At 42.3% G+C, this 18,632-nt stretch overlaps 2 protein-coding genes across 2 annotated transcripts in view; one reads left to right on the top strand and one right to left on the bottom strand.

The window, feature by feature from the left end:
* The window catches only part of LOC120829009 (SPRY domain-containing protein 3), a 35,386-nt gene extending 23,680 nt beyond the window's left edge, over positions 1-11,706 (bottom strand). The window contains exons 1-6 of the mRNA XM_040192729.2: positions 11,531-11,706; positions 10,073-10,200; positions 9,080-9,155; positions 6,473-6,597; positions 6,079-6,214; positions 5,803-5,991 (exon numbers count right to left, since the gene is read on the bottom strand). Coding sequence (XP_040048663.2) covers positions 5,803-5,991; positions 6,079-6,214; positions 6,473-6,597; positions 9,080-9,155; positions 10,073-10,200 — 654 coding nt within the window. The 5' untranslated portion in view covers positions 11,531-11,706. The remainder of the gene's footprint in view (positions 1-5,802; positions 5,992-6,078; positions 6,215-6,472; positions 6,598-9,079; positions 9,156-10,072; positions 10,201-11,530) is intronic.
* A 1,744-nt stretch (positions 11,707-13,450) lies between these two features.
* On the top strand, positions 13,451-17,758 carry LOC120829010 (insulin-like growth factor-binding protein 6). The gene is made up of 4 exons (XM_040192731.2): positions 13,451-14,074; positions 14,957-14,991; positions 15,741-15,860; positions 16,180-17,758. Exons 1-4 carry the CDS (start codon positions 13,738-13,740, stop codon positions 16,291-16,293), a joined length of 606 nt encoding a protein of 201 aa, XP_040048665.1. The 5' UTR covers positions 13,451-13,737; the 3' UTR covers positions 16,294-17,758.
* The last annotated feature ends 874 nt before the right edge of the window (positions 17,759-18,632 follow it).

Raw genomic sequence — 18,632 nt, 5'->3', positions numbered from 1 at the left:
TTCAATTCATAGAAAGCTACAAGTTTAGAGGAAGGTTGCCAACTTTGGAAGAAAAAAACACTTACTAAATAGTGGCCCAGTAGCAAGACATTTACACAAAGAAAAATATAATTTATACAATGAATATAGAAGGCAGTAATCTGGGAGATGAGGAATGTGCATTTAGGAGCCAAGTCAATACTTTGTCCAGAGAAAAACACCTTGTAAAAATCATATATATAATAAGTTTTCCCTGGGCCAAAGTTGCAGTATGCCCAAACCCTCTCATGGATCGAGAAACGGCATTCGAGAACAAAAGAAGATGTCAGTAAAGATGGAGAAAGGCGTATTCTTTACATTTGCCTTTACTCGTCAACGCAGATTGTTTGCGTTTTCCTTCATATGAAACATTTGCAAAGCCAAGAAGAAGAAAGAAGACATTTCAAGTAAACTTTGTTTAGTTTAGCTTGCTGCTGTCGTCTTCTCTCTGCCCCCACCTGGAGATTATTGCAGTAGTGAGACACCATTGTTAGGCCGGTTTATTGCTTTCCCAGAAAGCGCACACATGCATGCATGAGATGAACTAAATAATGACCCATTACTAGAAAAAAAATGAACTCCACAGTGAGCTGTTTAGGAAAAGGAATCACTAATAGTCAAAAAGTTGAGCAGCAAAATCATTTTCTCTCCGACTCAACAAATGAGTAGAGCATATTCTCAGGTTTAATGGATAACATGCACAACTCCGGGGGACAATGAGCAATGCACAAATTGTTCCATTTGCACATAGCTACAGGGGTCCCCATGATGTTAACTTATTCATCTGCCCACAAGGTTTGCGGCGAAATGTCCATGTACAACCCAAAACTAGCTATCCATGGATAAGAATGTTGATTTATTTTCGTGGAACACATTTATAATGAATTCAAAATGCAAATTGAAGACAGAAAAGCCTCACAAAACAACCAGGTTCAACGAAGAAACTTCTTGCTGTGAGGCAGCAGTGCTCCACAGTGAGCCACTGCTGAAAATAAAGACAGATGTCACATAAGCAACAGGATGACTATTATGTACTATTATGAAACTGGAGAGTCAGAACTAAGAAAGCTAAGGTTGGTTATCTTAAGAAACAAACAAGACTGTGCTCTAAAATCTTCCGATAGAAAAAAAATCCGGTGTGACGCAGGTCCACATCAGCCAGCCTCCTCCTACTACTCCCAGTCAGTCCATCGACCTTCCTTGGATGAGGCTACTGGTAGTTTCCTCTTTTCTCACACTGCTCAGGCCAGAGAACTGGAGGTAACCGCGGTGGTGCCACTGCTCGGCCGGGGAGGCTGCAACCATAACAACTTGATGGGAATGTTGTGAACTTTCAAATCATGAGCAATGTCATGTTGGGATTTTTGACTATTGTTTCCAGAGGAAGGAAGGAAGGAAGGAAGTAGGCAACCTTAGCGGGGCGTCGGTGCAACAGCTGGCGCTGGCTATTGGAAAGAGGTACAATTACATGACAATGATTGGTGCGGTTCAAACTCCGGCAAAGGTGATGCTCTGGTGAGGATACTGCAACGTGGAGCCAACTAGAAAAAATGGCACTTGGGATATCTGCAGAGTCAGGTGCCGTCCAGTTACTCGTCGGCCCGCTCATCCGCAGCTGAGGGGATTAAGGTGGTGGGCTGCTGTGACAACAGGAGGCGGAGGAATGGATGCTTGTGTTCGCACTGAGCCGCACGTACGCACAGGAAAGCCAGCCAAAAAAAGAAAAAAGGCAGAGCACGGGGGATTTTTATCAAACATGTTGTTTGCCCAAGACGCTTTCAGCTGACATTAATGACAAAAGGTGGCAGGGGAAAGAAATCCCTCAATGTGTGCACATGAGCTAATCTTATAGAAAACAAGATGTCAGATACCTTTTAAAGAAAAATCTAATTTATTGGTTCTTAAACAAAAGCCTTCAAAACTATAGCCAACCGATTAATCCGAATGCTGACCGTTATACGTGCTATTACGTCACTACGTGTGATCACATTGAGCCGCGAGGTACCATTTAAAGCTCTGACTAAAGATTGGGTTTCTGTTAAGCACTTCGTTTTAAGACTTAGGGCCATGCTCTCAGGTGAGTCAGCCACAGGTGTATAAAAACCCGGTGAGAAAGCGCAAAGTGGGCAGCTTTGGCCGTCGGCATCTCGAAAGTGACGACACAAATCGCTTCTCAGTTTAGCCGAGCCCTCTAGCCGGCTGACTGAGTGTAACGCGACCAGCATTACATTTCAATGTTCTTACCGTTCAAGGCGCTGTCAGATTAGGACAATCATTTTCTATTGTTGTTAGGAAGACCTGAAGTGAACTTTGTGAGAACTTGTGTAATGTTCATTCACCAGCATTTGACAATCTGATAACATAATATAAAATGTGATAGAGTGATGGATGAAAGAAATGAAAGATGACTTGTGTCGTCATATTGTTAAAACAGTGTTACTGTAAATATTTGACCCTGTAACCGTAATTACCCTCAATGTATAGTGAAATGGTATTTACTGAATTAATACAAGCTGAATTAACAATGAGTGCAGTGACATCACGCTGCAAAAAGGTCGCAATTTTGAGAGCCAATAAATTGTGGCTATCGAGCATCATTAGGAAAGTTTGTGTTAGATTTTCAAAAGGTGGCGGACCTTCGTCAAACTTATCAAGCTGCAAGAGAAACTTCTCATAACACAGAGCCAACAATAGGCACAGCCATCAAATTAAAATCCACTCCGTTTGCTTCAGTTTTCCACTCAGAACCATGAGGTCAGAGTATTCATTACCCAGAACATAAAAAAGCTGAAAAGAAGCGAAGAGCGTAACAGAATAAAAGGACGAAAAGATTCCAGTTATACCAACTTTATCCGAGCGCTTTCAAGGACAGCCAACAGTAATGATGCAAATGCACTATTCAGGGAAAATAAATAGAAAGAGAGAGTTATTAACAGATAAACACTTGTTGAATAAAAGCCGGAGGGGGATGGGGGGGATGGTGGGGGGGGGGGGGGGGGGGGGTTACCCACCTATCTAAACAGGAGTACCCCCCCTGCCCAACTGTAATGTAAGCAGTTCACAAAGGCAGAGACTTATGTGCAGACCGTTCACTACATCACCGCTGTGCACTGTGCGTACTGCGGCTATGCACCGCTCGAAACTGCCTCATCAAACACCAGTCAGAAAAGGCATTTATCTTGCTCTAATCTTTTCCGTCATCTTGAACATTCAGTAAAGGGGACGGCTATAATCCAGGTCAGTTATTATCCACACGGTTTGTGATGTGATGTTAGTTTGAAAAAAAAAAAAACTGCCGGGCAGCGAGAGACATGCAATTCATCAACGGCGACTGAATGATGGATCCGTAAATCATCGGAAAACCACAGAGACTGGAAATATCTGTTGAGTAGACGCTTGTTCTGAGAAAGAAGGAAAAATATTTCCATGCTCCCTAAAATATATAGCTCACAGCGCAGAGTTTGAAAAGGATGTTGAAATCCAACAGAGTTGTTTGGATGAAGTAAAATAGGAGGGAAGGCGAGAGGAGGAAACGAGGAAAGACGGGACAAAAGAGAAGAAGATCATAGGAGGAGGGCAGAAAAGTATATAAGAGCAGAAAGGAGGAGAGGAGAGAGGACGCAATGATGTGGGAAAGAAGAGAAAAACAGGGAGAGAAAAAAAGAGGGGAGACAAGGATAGAAACATGATGAGTTAGGATGCGAGACGAGATAGAAGAAGATAAATAAAGGGAGAGGAGAGCATGCAATGAAACGAGGGGAGAGAAGAGGGGAGATGAAGAGAGAACCAAGGCGATGTGAATTCTGTATTTCAATATCAAAACAAACACTTGGAAAAACTGAGAACGATTTTTTGGTTCAAACCACATAATGAAATAAATTAGAAGTCAAAACCAAAAAAGGGGATTAAGTGAGACCACCTTGAGTCTCACATGTGCTCCCCTTAAAGCATAATCTTACCTCATATTAATACTACTAGTCAAGACTGCTTGTCTTCAAATACACATTATCTTTTTTAACTTTACTCCTCCGCACATCTTTTCACTTCCTCTGCCACAGTTTAATTTTTTTTCTCTTGTTGATCAAACTCTCTCTGTCATTCCAGGAAGCAGCTACTGTTACTGTTATCCCACACCCTTCCCGTCTTCAGTGTCAGCAACCGAATCCTGGTGCTTGTCAAAACTTGACTGCCTTATCAGTTTGAATACTATCACCATCACCCGCTTAAACCCTCACAATAATGACCACATGTTGGATGGTGGCATGAGAGAAAAACTCAAAAAGGGGAAAGAAAATAAATCACTGCTGAGCGGACCAAGCAGCGCGCCGCCACAGCTGTGAAAACCTCCAATAACACGAGAAAGAGTAAAGGATTCCTCAGAGTCCCGTTACTCCACTTATTGAATTTTTACAACCTGGTGGAGTGCCAGGGCTCCGCCAAAACGTTTCATGCCACCGCCACTCCCGGGGTCCAGAAAACCAGAAAAAAAGACGTAGGGCATGACAGCTGGTTGATTCATCATTTCCACTCGGAGGTGTGTGTGTGTGTGTGTGTGTGTGTGTGTGTGTGTGTGTGTGTGTGTGTGTGTGTGTGTGTGTGTGTGTGTGTGTGTGTGTGTGTGTGTGTGTGTGTGTGTGTGTGTGTGTGTGTGTGTGTGTGTGTGTGTGTGTGTACCACAGCGGACAGACGTGTTTTATCACATAACCACATACGGCCTTGATCGGCCCCGGTGTCAATGAGAGAGCTGCCTGTAGGAGATTTGAGGGGCTGGCCGGCTGCTCACACCTTCACACAGAACAAAGGTGCTTCAGTTTCACTACTGCAGTGGTGGGAATAAAGTAGCCTGATAGCACTGATGACACAGTTGTTATCAATGACAAATTCCATCGGAGCGGCTCATAAAAAGGCCTTTTGAATCGTAGATCAGACGGGCCCTATGGAGCCCATTTGCCACTCAGGCCTCCAGGTCTGTCTCTGTACAGAGGGTCCCTGCCCCAGATACCTCAGGTCATACAGGTTTATGGCTTTAGTTCAGTCATTGATAGCACCAGAGAACATTATCTTGTCGTGCCACGCTTTAATTATATACCCTAAAGTTTAGACACTGTCATTCCCTTCGTGGGAGAGACTTCCTTGCATTGAGCACGCTTGTCAACAACGAGGGATTTGCTGAAGAACAGGCGGTTGAAGGATCTTGTAAAGAACACAAAACAAACAGCGGGAACTGGTGGCAACCACGCAGAAGAGTCGCTATAATCCCTCCCATTCAAAAGACGTACGTTTAAAAAACACAGCACATATTATACGTGTGTGTATTGTGTAAGCTTTACGTTATACGTTGGCTGTGTGTTCACAACACATGGAAGGCAAATAACCACTCGTATATATTAGTGTGCTCCACCAATATTTAGAAAATAGTGTTTGAGTTATAAACCATGAAGTGAACTGATCATTTGACATATACAATATGTGACTTGGATCCAAGAGTGGTGCCTCAAAAATAAGTAAAAAAGCTTATCTGTTGTGTATGAATGAATTGTTTGTACTAAAACCAGGATCTGAAAGCAAAATGATTGAAGTTTGAAAAGATTGTTACTTGCTTTTCAACCTTGAATTGTATCTGGCCACATTAGCAATGGAAAACTCGTACGGTAACGTAGTTGCCTAATCGTGTGAGCACTACTGGAATCATTTCCAATATTAGTGCTTAGCCAGACTAGACTTCACACAAAATGTCGACGTGTTCCTTTAACTGAGAAAAAACCTACTTCTTCTACTTCTTACCGTGCCGCTAACACTGACGTCGAAAAGCCGCCCCCAGTCATCTTCATGGCTGTCCACCATCATCATACTATCATCTTCCTCCAGGAACGACTCTGCCTTCAGGTCAATCTTCACCTCCTCCCCCATGGAGTGCATCCCCACCGCTGGGAACAGCCCCTCTGCAGACACGGGAACCTCCACGGATCCCACCTGCACGAGCGAGGTGACGAAACGCCGGGTGTCACACACTCTTTTGCGAAACATCATAGAAAGCAATTTTGATTCAAAAACACCCACCTCTTTGCCATTTTTGGTAAAAAAGACTACGGTGAAACCGGCTTCAACGTTTTCCGAGTGTATTCCACAGCCAATGCGGTCACCGCGAGCACACTTTGGCCCAAATTGCTGTCCAACAGGGTTGCCATTGTATAATCTAGGAAGAGTGAAGAGATAGGAATCATTATAACATGAGAGCTAGCGAGAAAATAACCACGCTATCATCATCCTTTTCATAACTCCAGTGTATCCTAATATAGAAAGTACTACAAAGCCAAAGACCTAAAAATAATAATTTTTACCAACGAGTTCCATGTGAGGATGGAGCCCCAACCGAGCTCAATTCATTTTCTCAAACCATACCAGAAACCAGAGCTGCACCGTAGCGAGTACATAAGACTGTGGTTGGACTTACTTGCCGTTGTCAGCATGGTAAGCTACAGAGTGTGGCAGCCAGCCAGGCTGGTGGTCCAGCCTGTAGAAGTTGGGCACTAGGCCCACGGCAATGGTACCCCTGACCCCTGTGTCCACTATCGTCACCTACAAAGAGAGAGAGAGAGAGAGAGAGAGAAAACTATGTAACTACAACTGAGGCACCAATTAGCTGGTCGAAATGATCGTCACAACCAGAGAGAACTGTGAGCGATCTTACTAACCTATGTGTGTTACATGAAAAGCGTATGAATAAATGTACAGTTGATCTAAAAATCAAAGCTCAGTTCATACGTTATGGGAAACACTCAGGAAAAGAAGCCCCTCCAAAGAGAAAATCTTTTTAATTTTTGACCTCAGTCCGTCTGGTCGGTGTGGATCTCACCTGAATCCCTGAAATTGGACTCCCTTCACGGGCTTAAAAGAGTAGAGATGTGCTGGTATACATAACCAGGGCTCAACTATATGACTTACCCGATTACTAGAGGCAAGTAAAACTAGTACATCTAGCAACTATTTAATACAAAAATACAATTATTTTATCCAGATGATGGAAGAAGGGAAGTCAAGGAGTCTGCATTCTTATGTATTATATTTGTATATTAACATTGAATTTATGTTCCATTTGAACGTTCTCTATAAATAAACTAAACATGAGCTCTTTCCTTCATTCCTTGCATTTCTTTCTCCCCTTCCTCACTCCTTCACTACCTCCCTCTTCAGCAAAGATCCCCAAATGGCTGCGCCTGCATGACGCCGCGTGTGAAATCAAACCGCTTTTAAACATTCCAGGTCCGATTCCTTCTCAGTCCGGCATTTTAAATGCATTCCTGAACGTGTTTGAACTAAATCAAATGATTGTACTTTGATGAAACACAGCCATGCTTGTGGTAACATTGCTGCTGTTAACCAATTTATATTGCTTGTAAGCGTTTTAGCACTTAGCATTAATATCATAGCACAGGCCTTTTTATCTCCTTTCTGTAGACGGAAAGTTAAGCGAGCGACACATTGCAAAATCTAGTAAATCTTTGCTATTAATTATCTGCCGATAGCAATGCTCGTTCCTACGATGAATAATCAAATTGAATTGAATAGTTAAAAAATGAATAGTAAATGTACTTATTCGCCACGATTGGCCTCGGCCGCGCCTAACTCCAACATGTCAACTGTTTGAATACCATGGCTGATACAGATAAGTTACAAAAAAAGAATAACAATGGCGATGTGACGGTCATTTTTCAAACCATCCTATTAATGCTGCAGATGTTCAGCTGGAACAGATGATACACGATGTGAAGTGAATTCCTTATGATAGTAGAACAAGAAAGCAACACACGGGCAGCAGTGACGTATATTTCAAAAGAAGCCTGACCTTTACCAGCACAAACACATCGAAATGTTTATAGATATCTGTGGAATGAAAGTATGTGCGTCACACAGTGGAGGATAATACAGAATAAGACTCAGGAGCATGGTATATTTTGGTCCGGGCATTACCCAAAGGGGATTCTCATTGAAAAATAAACACTGTTATCGTCATTAAGATTATCCTGCTGGAGATGGAGAGGGAGGGACATCATGGCCAGATGAGAATCAGATTTAATGGAAACGGTCACATCTGGCACGAGTTTGGGACACCTCACAGTCACGATGAATAATGTCAAAGCACATTGTCAACCTGTTTATAATCGTACTGAAGCAGATCTGAAATGTTTCGACATCTGTCTTCATTGGTGCTTCTTGTTCCAAAAGAAAAAGAAGAAAAGAATAGTGGAAGAAGGAAATCATTTGCGCTGATGCTGCACGGTCTTGTCTGGCTCTATTTGCGGCTCAGAATGACGCAGGTTCGCAGGATAACGTACAGCCCTAACGCTTCCTTCTGACGCTTAAATATCCCGATGAGGAAGTACGTCTGCCTCACCTGACTTCTCGTAAACACACGTCACACGGCCTGTTCTGACGCACACCCTTGACAAACAAGCTGGGTCAGAAATAACACACTGCAGCCCCCTACACCTTATTTATGATTATCTTTTGCTACCTTCCTGTGCTAAATCAACATCAAAATATATTTTGCCTCATGCTCTTCTGTGAGAACCGTTAGAACGGTCTGACGCAGATTTGCTTTACGGATGTCCGATAGATTCTTCTGCTGCCAGTCTGCAGAAAAATAGTGTGTTAGGCTAATCTTTGTGCTCAAAGATACCACCTAACACATACACACCCTCTCCCTCATTCCGATGCAGCTCAGGGCAGTCAGAATTTAATATGAAGTTGAGAAAATGGTCAGCCATGGGATTCCAGGGGATGGAATTGCTGGCTGGATGGTAAAGGAATCTTGGACACACACAGGGACGATGGTATGTGGAACGCCTATCACATTGTGAAAAATCCCCCCCCTCCGACAATTCCAAATGAATAACTATGCAAAAAGACGCTGCTTATTTTCTAATGACCTTGTATCCAAAAAAGTGGATAAACGTAAGACAGTAGGTGAATGAGAAATACATCTTCGACAGTCAGGTCAACATAGTTAGAATAACAGTGTCAGATGCTAATCTACAGCATCACCGTCAGTGAGCCTTACCTCAAAGTAGCAATTTCCTTTTGATAAAGGACGCCCTGCCACATAGCAACCGACCTCTTCAGAGTTCCCTTGGTAACTAAAGAGAAGAAATGACAGGTCGACAATAGGTGACTTCTAATAGGTACGACTTCTGTATGTACAATCAGAAACACATCAGGAAAAACAACATCTGACGACGGTCGAAGCACTGACTGTATAATCAAATGCACCGGATATAATAGGTTCCCATTATCAACAGTATAGGACAATTAAATAATGTGCTCTTTAGCATGATGACGATAAATTATATGACATGGACGTAACAATTGGATGTTACTTTTTTTACAACAAGTATGATGTCCACCTACTTTATAAAGGGATGGGATTTTTTTTGTTGGGAAACTGAAAAGGACAAAAAACGATTTTTCTGAGAACGACTGAAGCTTCTGAAGGTTTGTATTAGAAATGCAATGTGTTTAGTGTATTACACGGCATTGAGGAACTAGATGAAATGCCAACTTTAAAAGAAGGAAGCACATTCACACTTAAAGGAACTAGATAGATGGGTACAGTGAGGATATTTTAGGTTTAGAGTTAAACAAACTAAACTAACCTCAAACTAATTACATTTATTTCAGTTGGGAAAGTGTAGATGTTAGAGAAAACTACTGTGCCTATCATGTTAAATGACCTGTAATGTAATGTAATGTAATGCTGACCTAGAAGCAAGCCTCTGTGGACAGTGTTTCTGTTGTAAGCCAAAGGACAAAACAAATGCTAACAAAAACTATGCCCCTCAATCTGTCTGCCTTCCCTTCACCACCATTGTTGGTCAGTTATATTAACACCCTATCCCTTCCCCAAACACACACATTAAGATTTTGAAGATTTTGAGATGAGTTCTGCAAACTATCAAAATACTCTCAGAGGCCAATCCGATCAGTCGTAGCGAAGACGACACAGACCTTGTTAAAGAAATAAAAAGGATGCCAAGGAGTCGGCAGAGGAACCAACCTGAGTGTGTCTCCCTCCTTCTGCAACCTCATGCATCGTTCCTGTGCAGGGCGCCCATCCCCAATATCTCTGATCCGACGTCTCAGATTCAGGAGGCATCTGTGGTGCAGTACGTTGATGTCATCCATCTGAACGAAGAACACCAATTAGTCATTTTATTATATTCATGTCCTGTGTTTTTCCTCACTACTACTGGAGTTGAATTCTGACAGCTCTTTGTATTCATGTCCCATTGCTACTTGTGTGAAGGGACAGACTTCCTAAAGCCAAGACCCTCAGATTAAAAGTAAAGGACAGGGAAGCGTTCGACTAAAGGAAAGCATTTCATGCTGCAAATACACAGTTCGCAATTAGCAAAATGAAACTAGGGAATATTTGGGGGGGTTTTCCCGCCAAATAACTGAAGATGGTAAAGAACTGATAAACACATTCTGTTACAACCATCAATGTAAAAAATGTTAATATAACATTTTTACATGGCACTACGAGCTTTCCTTTCTCTCTTTTGAGGTTTACTGTTCTTCTGTACACCACCATCGTTGTAATCCTCAACTTAAACAAATACAACATGTATAAAACCAGAATGTGATGTAGTACTATGTGACATTATTTTTTACTGTATTTCTTTAAGATAAGCTAGTAAGACCTTAAACCATTTGTACGTTGTACAACATATTCATTAACTGACGTATCGTTTCTGTCCTTGCCCACCTGGTATTATCTGTGAGAGTATTTGTTTTGTTTCACATGCTGGCTGCCAATAAAACGTGAATAACGGAATAAATAAAAATGCAAGAGGGGATCATGTTAACTCATGTGCCAATGAAAGACGCATTTGCACACACTATCTTGCTCTCCCACTCACGTGCAACATCGACCGTCATTGGTTTGTATGGTTCTAATTTGTGACGTCGTTCAGCAACGTTGGATGATGTAACGTTAACTAACGTTAATTAGCGAAGGAAAAGGAAACCAGGTCGAACGTACACGCCGCGTCTCCCCCTCACTTCAAAACTCATTTTTCTCACTATCTATTGGGAATACACCGAACCATTATCAAAATAGGAAAACGTCAAAATGCCGCAGCGAGGGCAGGGTGGGCGTGCCAGTGTTTACATCCAAGGGTGCCGAGTTTAGCCAGATGGGAGCTGTGCTAACGATGGAGGCTAGCTGAACTCAAGCTAGCATGAATGCTCGGGCAGTTGACCGTCGCTACGGCTCGTGGCTTCGTGTTAACCAAACACATCTATTTAAGGAAAAGCATCCATTGGTCTGGTCAGTTGGTGACGAGAGGTTAAGTTAGTCTACACGTAGGTTTGCAACGGTAGCAGCTGGCGTGATGTCTTCTAGGCTTTGAAGCTTTGGTTCGGTGCTTAGCAAAAACGCTGAGTGTTCGGGAAATGGAGCACAGAACAATGATTTATTACACGTTTTATTAACAATAAGTCCATCGCTTACCGGTATTCTTGCGGCTAAAATGACGGAAACTCACTTTCTGCTTATCAAGCTCTTCATAGCTTATAAAAAACTTTGTAAACTAGAGTTCGGCGCATCAAAGTGACGTCACATTCTCGATTCGGATTTGGCCAATTGGGTCGAGTTTTGAGAAATGGTGACAAGCTTCCAGCCAATCCTGGCTCTTAGATTTTCTGTGCGACTTTGGGTCCAATATGACGAGAAACTTTCCAAGCAATCAAAATATTAAGTGGCAATCAACGTGAAAAATCCTTAAAAAAATATGATATATTATATCCTAACCAACAATTATATATTATAACTGTATTATGACTTGTTAATATACAAAAATGGAAACATAGAAACACTGTAGTTTCATTTCCTAACTGGTTACACGATCCTCAACTGAAATTTCAACAGATTAACAGAAGCTCAATACTTCTCAACAAGAGGAGAGAAAATTAAGAATCTACGGGTGAATTGGAAAAGAGAGCCCTAGTTGGTCTGCCGTGTGTCTTGGAACATTTTCTTGATGTGTGGAAACCGACTAGCTTGCGAGCCAATGGCAGGTGATTTCAGTCCTCGCTGCCAAGATTAATCAGAACAACAGGCTGCTGATGGCAAGGCAAATTTTGGTTTTATGTAAATCCTGGAATTTACCTATTCCGCTTTGTTCTGAGGCGCCATAATAGGCTGAGTGGATAGTAGAGTAAGTATGTTGTAAGTAAGTAAGTTTCATTGTAGTTATAACAGAAGAAATCCTCTTTAAAAAAATCTCTCTCTCAAAAGCTTCAATAACAGCAAATACTTTAACAGTATTCAGAATTGGTTATTGGAGAATACTTCGTAGTCCAATGAAGTATGCATGTATAATTTAGTATAATGACATCATTCAATTACAAAATAACTTCAACACTAGAGTACACAGAGCAGAGATGACCTGACAGACTAAGTGGTGTGTTGAGTAGACAAGTGGATGTAGCAGTGATTCTTTTCAAGATGGCATCTGTGTAGAACATCCTAACTGGCTGAGTGGAGCGATGGATTGCATTATCAGCAATTTGGCTCGGGCTAGTCGACATTCCTACAAAAGTGAGTCCTAATTATCCGGATGATTAATCTTACAATTCAAACAACTGGTGACTGAAAATGCCTCATTGCCTTCACACTCCAAAATGTTATATGGTCTCTGAGGAACGTTCACATATTAGGGCTGCTGTAACAGAGGTTTACTGGATTAGCGTCTTTAAAGAGCAGGGTTAGCATTACATATCTGACACAGCAGTGATTTGGTTATGCCGAGCCACAGTGGTGATACATAAAGTAAGGCTACCCTTATATTGGGCAATATATTAAGTGCATTCAGGAGATCACTATCTTTTCCCCGTTGATATATTTGGCCCACAACTCATCAATTAAACATTCTCTGAACTCTGAAATCTGTTCTTGTTCTTCGACAAAAAAAGACTCAGGTGTATCATTACATCTTGCTCCATGGTTTATTCTTTAAAGAATCCAACGTGGAGAAATTACACGGCTGTGGGTCTCTTGTGGCAAATGGAATTGCAGTGGCGACGCTGAAGGACGCACATATATATTTGTATTTGTTACCATGGCAAACATTATTCCAGAAAGGTCTATGACACTGGAATAAAGTGCAAAAAGCCAAAAATGACTACAACTGTTTAAGAATGTGTGATGTAAAGCATGAGTGAAAGAAGAAGGACCCGATGAATGTGTTAGTGTATAACAGGAAAGGGTGGAGAGATTTTGATCATTTCTGAAAGGAACATAATCCACCCCCCACTTGCTCTCTCCCTCCCTGCCACCTCCTTCTCTCTCTCTCTCTCTCTCTCTCTCTCTCTCTGAGTCCCAGCCCCTGAAGGTGTCATAACTATGCTCTCTCTGTCTCTCTCTCTCTCTCCCTGACTCTCTCCCTCACTCTCTATCACCGCCTTTCAGATCTTTAAAAGCTGGTGCTCTGCTGTGTCTCTCTCGATCTCCATTTGTCTCCTCTGGCACTGCAGGGGACTCAACCGGCAAAGCACCAAGGAAAGCCACTGTATAGAAACGGGAAGAAGACTGAAGAAAGGAGAGAGAGAGAGAGAGAGAGAGAGAGAGAGAGGGAGAAATATACATCCAGAAATAGCATCAGCCAAATTTAACTGAGAGACAGTGACAGAGTGGAGAACCTTAGACCTGGACAGAAAATGCCTATCCTTTCTAACTTAACAACCGTTGTTTTGTTGCTGATCGCTCACTGCGGATCATGGGCCGGGGCAAACCGCTTTGGCCCCTTCAAGGTCTGTCCCTCCTGCAGGGATCCACTGGGGGCAGGTCGGCCTCCCAGGAACCATAATGTTGCCGGCAGCACGTCAGTCTTGGCCCAGGGAGAGCCCTGTGGTGTGTACACCCTGAGCTGTGCCAAGGGGCTCCGCTGTGTTCCACCACCAAGAGAGCACAGCCCCCTCCAGGCTCTGTTGCAGGGAAGGGGCATTTGCGCCAAGCACAGCAGAACAAGTCCCACAGAGAGGCCCCACCCCACAGGTAAGATACTGATTATGCCAACACACGCACACACATATGCACGTGCTTGAAATCATGTGTGCACACTTACACGCATGCATCTACAGAGACACATGCATGGACTCGGCAGGTACGGCTAGACAAGTGCAGTGGCAACGACGCCACACATATTGCATTTACAGTGTCTCCTCAATCGCATGTGATGCTGTGTCATTCACCAACAGAAAGAGAGGCCAATTAGTGTGTGACATTTAAGCCTGAATGCGTTTGTGCACTACAGATGTAAATGCCGACCTCAAGCATCCAATACTGCTCAGCAGCGTCTCTGGACTCAGCGGGATAAAAATGACGATTGGCATTACGGCCATAATGTAAAAGCACAGCGATTTGTTGATGAGAGATAATGGCAAATCACTTCAAACAAGGAGCTTATGTTCACGGGTGTTGCAACAGTGCATAAGTGAAAATGCATATTCCTTCGTTAATATGGTTTGTACAGTGTTATCTATATCATCCAATTGAATGAGAGTGTGCGCGCCAATGATCTGTCTCACAAGTCAGCCTCTTTGTAGAGAATTTTGATTTTAATATGAAACTGTCACGCTGTCACCTACATCCTGATCAAGATGCTTTTCATTGCAGTGATCTCCATCTACTGTTCAAACGAAGATATTGCGATGAACTATCTAAAAAGGAAACATACGGATGGAAATTCGGTCTCTGTTTGAATGACCATCTCAGATTGATCCCATCTGAGTGACTGCTTAGTAGTGTAGTGTGTAGAGATACCAGTCTAAATATTACATGTGCAGTTTATTTTGTGAAATGTGACATCGGATGTAGCTTGATGTTAACGGCTGGTTTAATGTCACATTCTCATGCTTGTGTGTCGTTTCCTCTCAGGACCCCATCCTTCACACAGTGGTGACATTGAAAAAGTAAGTTCATGCTCTTATTTTACAGTCTTTAATAAGCAATGATAATGGACCGTCACCTAAATGACCAAAAATCCTAAATGAACAAGTAATTTTATACAACAAGAAATGTAATGTTAATATCCTTCTTAGGTGATGGAGAGGGTTGTGCATTGAGCTGTGTTGTATTTTAGAGATTTATAACCATAGATTCTCTGCTGTTTGGGGTGTTGCAGTGGCATGTACACACACTGCCCTGAAGCCATGCATTGTGGTGCATGATGTGTGTGCTGCTATGCGGCAGAACTAATTGAGCATGATGTGAATCAGGAAAGTTTCAAGTTGGCCGCTGCCGCCACACATTTCTGACTTTGCAAGCTGGGTGATCCGCAGCATTTTAATGTCGTGACGGGAACAACAGCGGTTGAATATTTGTTGAAGATGACACACATGAATTTCCCAAATTATGACAAAAAAACGCACAGTCACTTTCACAAACCATTCAGTGACCTGAAAAACCAAAGCATTGTGTAACAATATGGTTATATAATCGCACACAATATGTGACATCTGATATAAATATACATATTCACTGCTTCCAGCTCTAATGCTGCATCCCCATGTTAAATGCTTTATGGTTCACATCGACATGGGCTGTAATCAAAGATGATTTCTGCCAACAATCACCTGAGGGCGGATCATTAGATGAAGACAGGTCCTCTATCTTCGCCGCTGGTGATATTTGAAGTCACGCTGTGCGTTGGTGTTTGCAGGCACCCTGCCGCAAGCTTCTCAATAGTGTCCTGAGGGGTCTCGAGCTGACAATCTTCCAGTCTGACCGTGACATCTATATACCCAACTGTGACACTCGTGGCTTCTACAGGAAAAAGCAGGTACAATCACCTGAAATGTCATTAAACATGTGAACTTTATTGGCTGTTATGTGGTGGAAAAAATGTGTCTTTGCTGCAACTCCACTGCAGCTTTCCGTTCGGTGCATCCACAGATCTGCCTGTGACCATAGGGGCTGAGAATAACTGACACTTCCCTCTCCCTGAGCCGCTCAGCTGGGAGCTCAGAGAATCAGTACTGCGCTATGATGACAAGTCCTTTTCTTCCTCTTCCTCTCTCACCACCTATCCGACTCCCCCACTCAATCTCCGCCCTCCTTTCCTTTCAAAATCTCCCCCTCTGTCTTTTAATGTCACACAGTGCCGCTCCTCCAAGGGCATGCAGCGTGGCCACTGCTGGTGTGTGGATGAACTCGGCACGCCCGTGCCCTCACGTGCCAGCGAAGATGGCACTTTACCATGCGATGGGGAGTGAGGGATGAGTCTGTTCTATTGCTCGGAGCCTGGAGGAAGAGGAGGAGGTGGAGGAGGAGGAGGAGGAGGAGGTGATGGTGGAGGAGCAGGAGCACAGGGAGAGGGGGTGGCTTAAGCATATGCTAGACACTGCCTGCACAGAAGGTAGCAGGGATAAACCACTTCCTATGGAAAATACACACAAGTTGATGTTCATGTCCTCCCTAGAAGAAAGACACACACACACACGCACACACACACACACACAGTCCAGCAGCAGCCACAATAACATCTGCCTGAATGTTCAACAGTTGCAGCAGCGTTCTCTGCGTCGTCTGGTGACATGCTGCATGCTCACATTAACGCTCCGTGAACTGCCTCAGTGATCCAAGCGGTGTTACTCCGAATGATCTCTATATTCCCCCGGCTATTGTCCTGGCTTTCTGGTAGATTTTTGTTTGACTTTTGACTTTAGGATAGCTGACACTGCCTGTGTTTGTTCTGATCTCAGTGGGCTGAAATACTGTTACGCAGGTGATGTGACACAAAAGGTTTAAAACAATGTGTCTCCCTCACCGTCCTCTCTCCCTCTCTCCAAAGATACACTGATATCAACATACCTAATTGACAAAACATTTCTTTTCTATTAATTTATTTTTGAGTAACATGTTTCCATCAAGTACTGCTTGAATCTTACAGTATCTTATATATATGTCAAGTCAGAAAAAAAATTAGTCATACAAATATTGTCCTGAATGCTTCTTTGTTTTATTTGTCAAAATGGCATTCTGACCGCTTATTAGTTGATTGTTTGTAAATATGTTGGAATTCTGTGGTCGACTGTGTGTTCTCAAGTGGCAGACAAAAAGCTTACGGCTGTTACACTTTTCAAAAAGTTGTAAGGCATATTTTTATACACGTCAATATAATATTTTCTATATGAATTGTTGGTTTATTTAATGAACTACAGTACAATGCCATGTATTTTTATATTGTCAGCAGTTTCTTATTTAAAGATAGAGATTATTTTATTTCATTTTAGGGGAAGTGTTGTGCTTCAAAGGCACCTTAATGGCAAAACTCATCACATTCATCAGAGCTCTATTCGACTGCTGCACATCTTATGGTTATATCTCATCGTTTGATTTCCTTTTTATTTATGCTTTGTTTATTTGAGAATTCATAATGTCCATGTTACTATTATGTTTTATTTTTGGCCCATTATACAACAAATTCTGATTTCAGTAGAGGAAAAAAATGATCTAATTTGTTATTGTTACGTCTTTCCCTAGTCCTTGCAAAAGTTATGAAATTGTGTGCTATTAAAGTGTGATTAGAATTTATCTATTTCTGAACAATCTTGTTGTGCCGATGTATGTGTGCCGTGATAATGGGTCGATGCACAAAGGACCTGTAAGATTTGCAAGTATGAAAATGAAACATAATGATAATAAAAATGGAGAAGAAATAAACATATATTAATATAACGACTGCTTGTTTGTGTTCTTTTCATTGGATGGACGGAGGTGTTTTATACAACATCCATAATGTAGAAAGAACATTAACATTACTGTACAACTTGATCTTGAAGTAGATCAGCGTCAAGGCCTCACAAACACGTAGAAGAAGAAGAGCGCTCCATAGTTCTGCTGGGATGGCAACGATAGTGACGAAGGTGATGAAGTGATACTACATCAGTTGTATAATCCATTTATACTTCTGCACGGTCACTGCTGAATCCTTGGGTGCTGCTGGGGGCTCCTCTGAATCTCCACCAGCACATGAACAGGTAAATGTATTTCACAGATTCAGTTTGAGGCTTTATGCTCGTAACCACCGAGCATCCCCTCTGCAGTGCAACTGAAATTACACATCAGTGTCCGTTGGAGCCGTGCTGCTTTACTGTCGACACAATGCACATAAAGAAAGATTTTGCAGCTGCTTCGCAACACAGGGACCAGATACATGCCTGTTTCCAAGGTAACAGCATAGAAGATCCCATTTGTCAATGCGTACTATGAAATGAAGTCCTTGCAGAAAATGAAGGAGGATGATCCTTTGTAGAATCACACCACCACACGTCCTACTTTTCAATCTAGGGTGGTTAGCTATTCTTGGAGATTATTTTCTGTGCATTGAGCATGAGATGCCGCCAGTGATATGTCTGTCAAGCAAAAAGCATCTAGCTACTATTCTGTATGGAATTGAACTATTATGATGTAAGGACACAACAGCATTTCTAATTCAAAATCAAACATTTGAATCAAGAGTTTTGATATTACAGATAGATTTGAATGAAGCAATCATACAGGAACAGGATGTTAAAAGTGATAACGGGCACCAAAAAATGATTATTTCTTA

The sequence above is a fragment of the Gasterosteus aculeatus genome, chromosome 2 (genome assembly GCF_964276395.1).
Source record: "Gasterosteus aculeatus chromosome 2, fGasAcu3.hap1.1, whole genome shotgun sequence".
Classification (NCBI taxonomy): Eukaryota; Metazoa; Chordata; class Actinopteri; order Perciformes; family Gasterosteidae; genus Gasterosteus; species Gasterosteus aculeatus.
The sequence above is the reverse complement of the archived record's forward strand: the minus strand, read 5'-3'. Positions and strand labels throughout refer to the sequence as shown.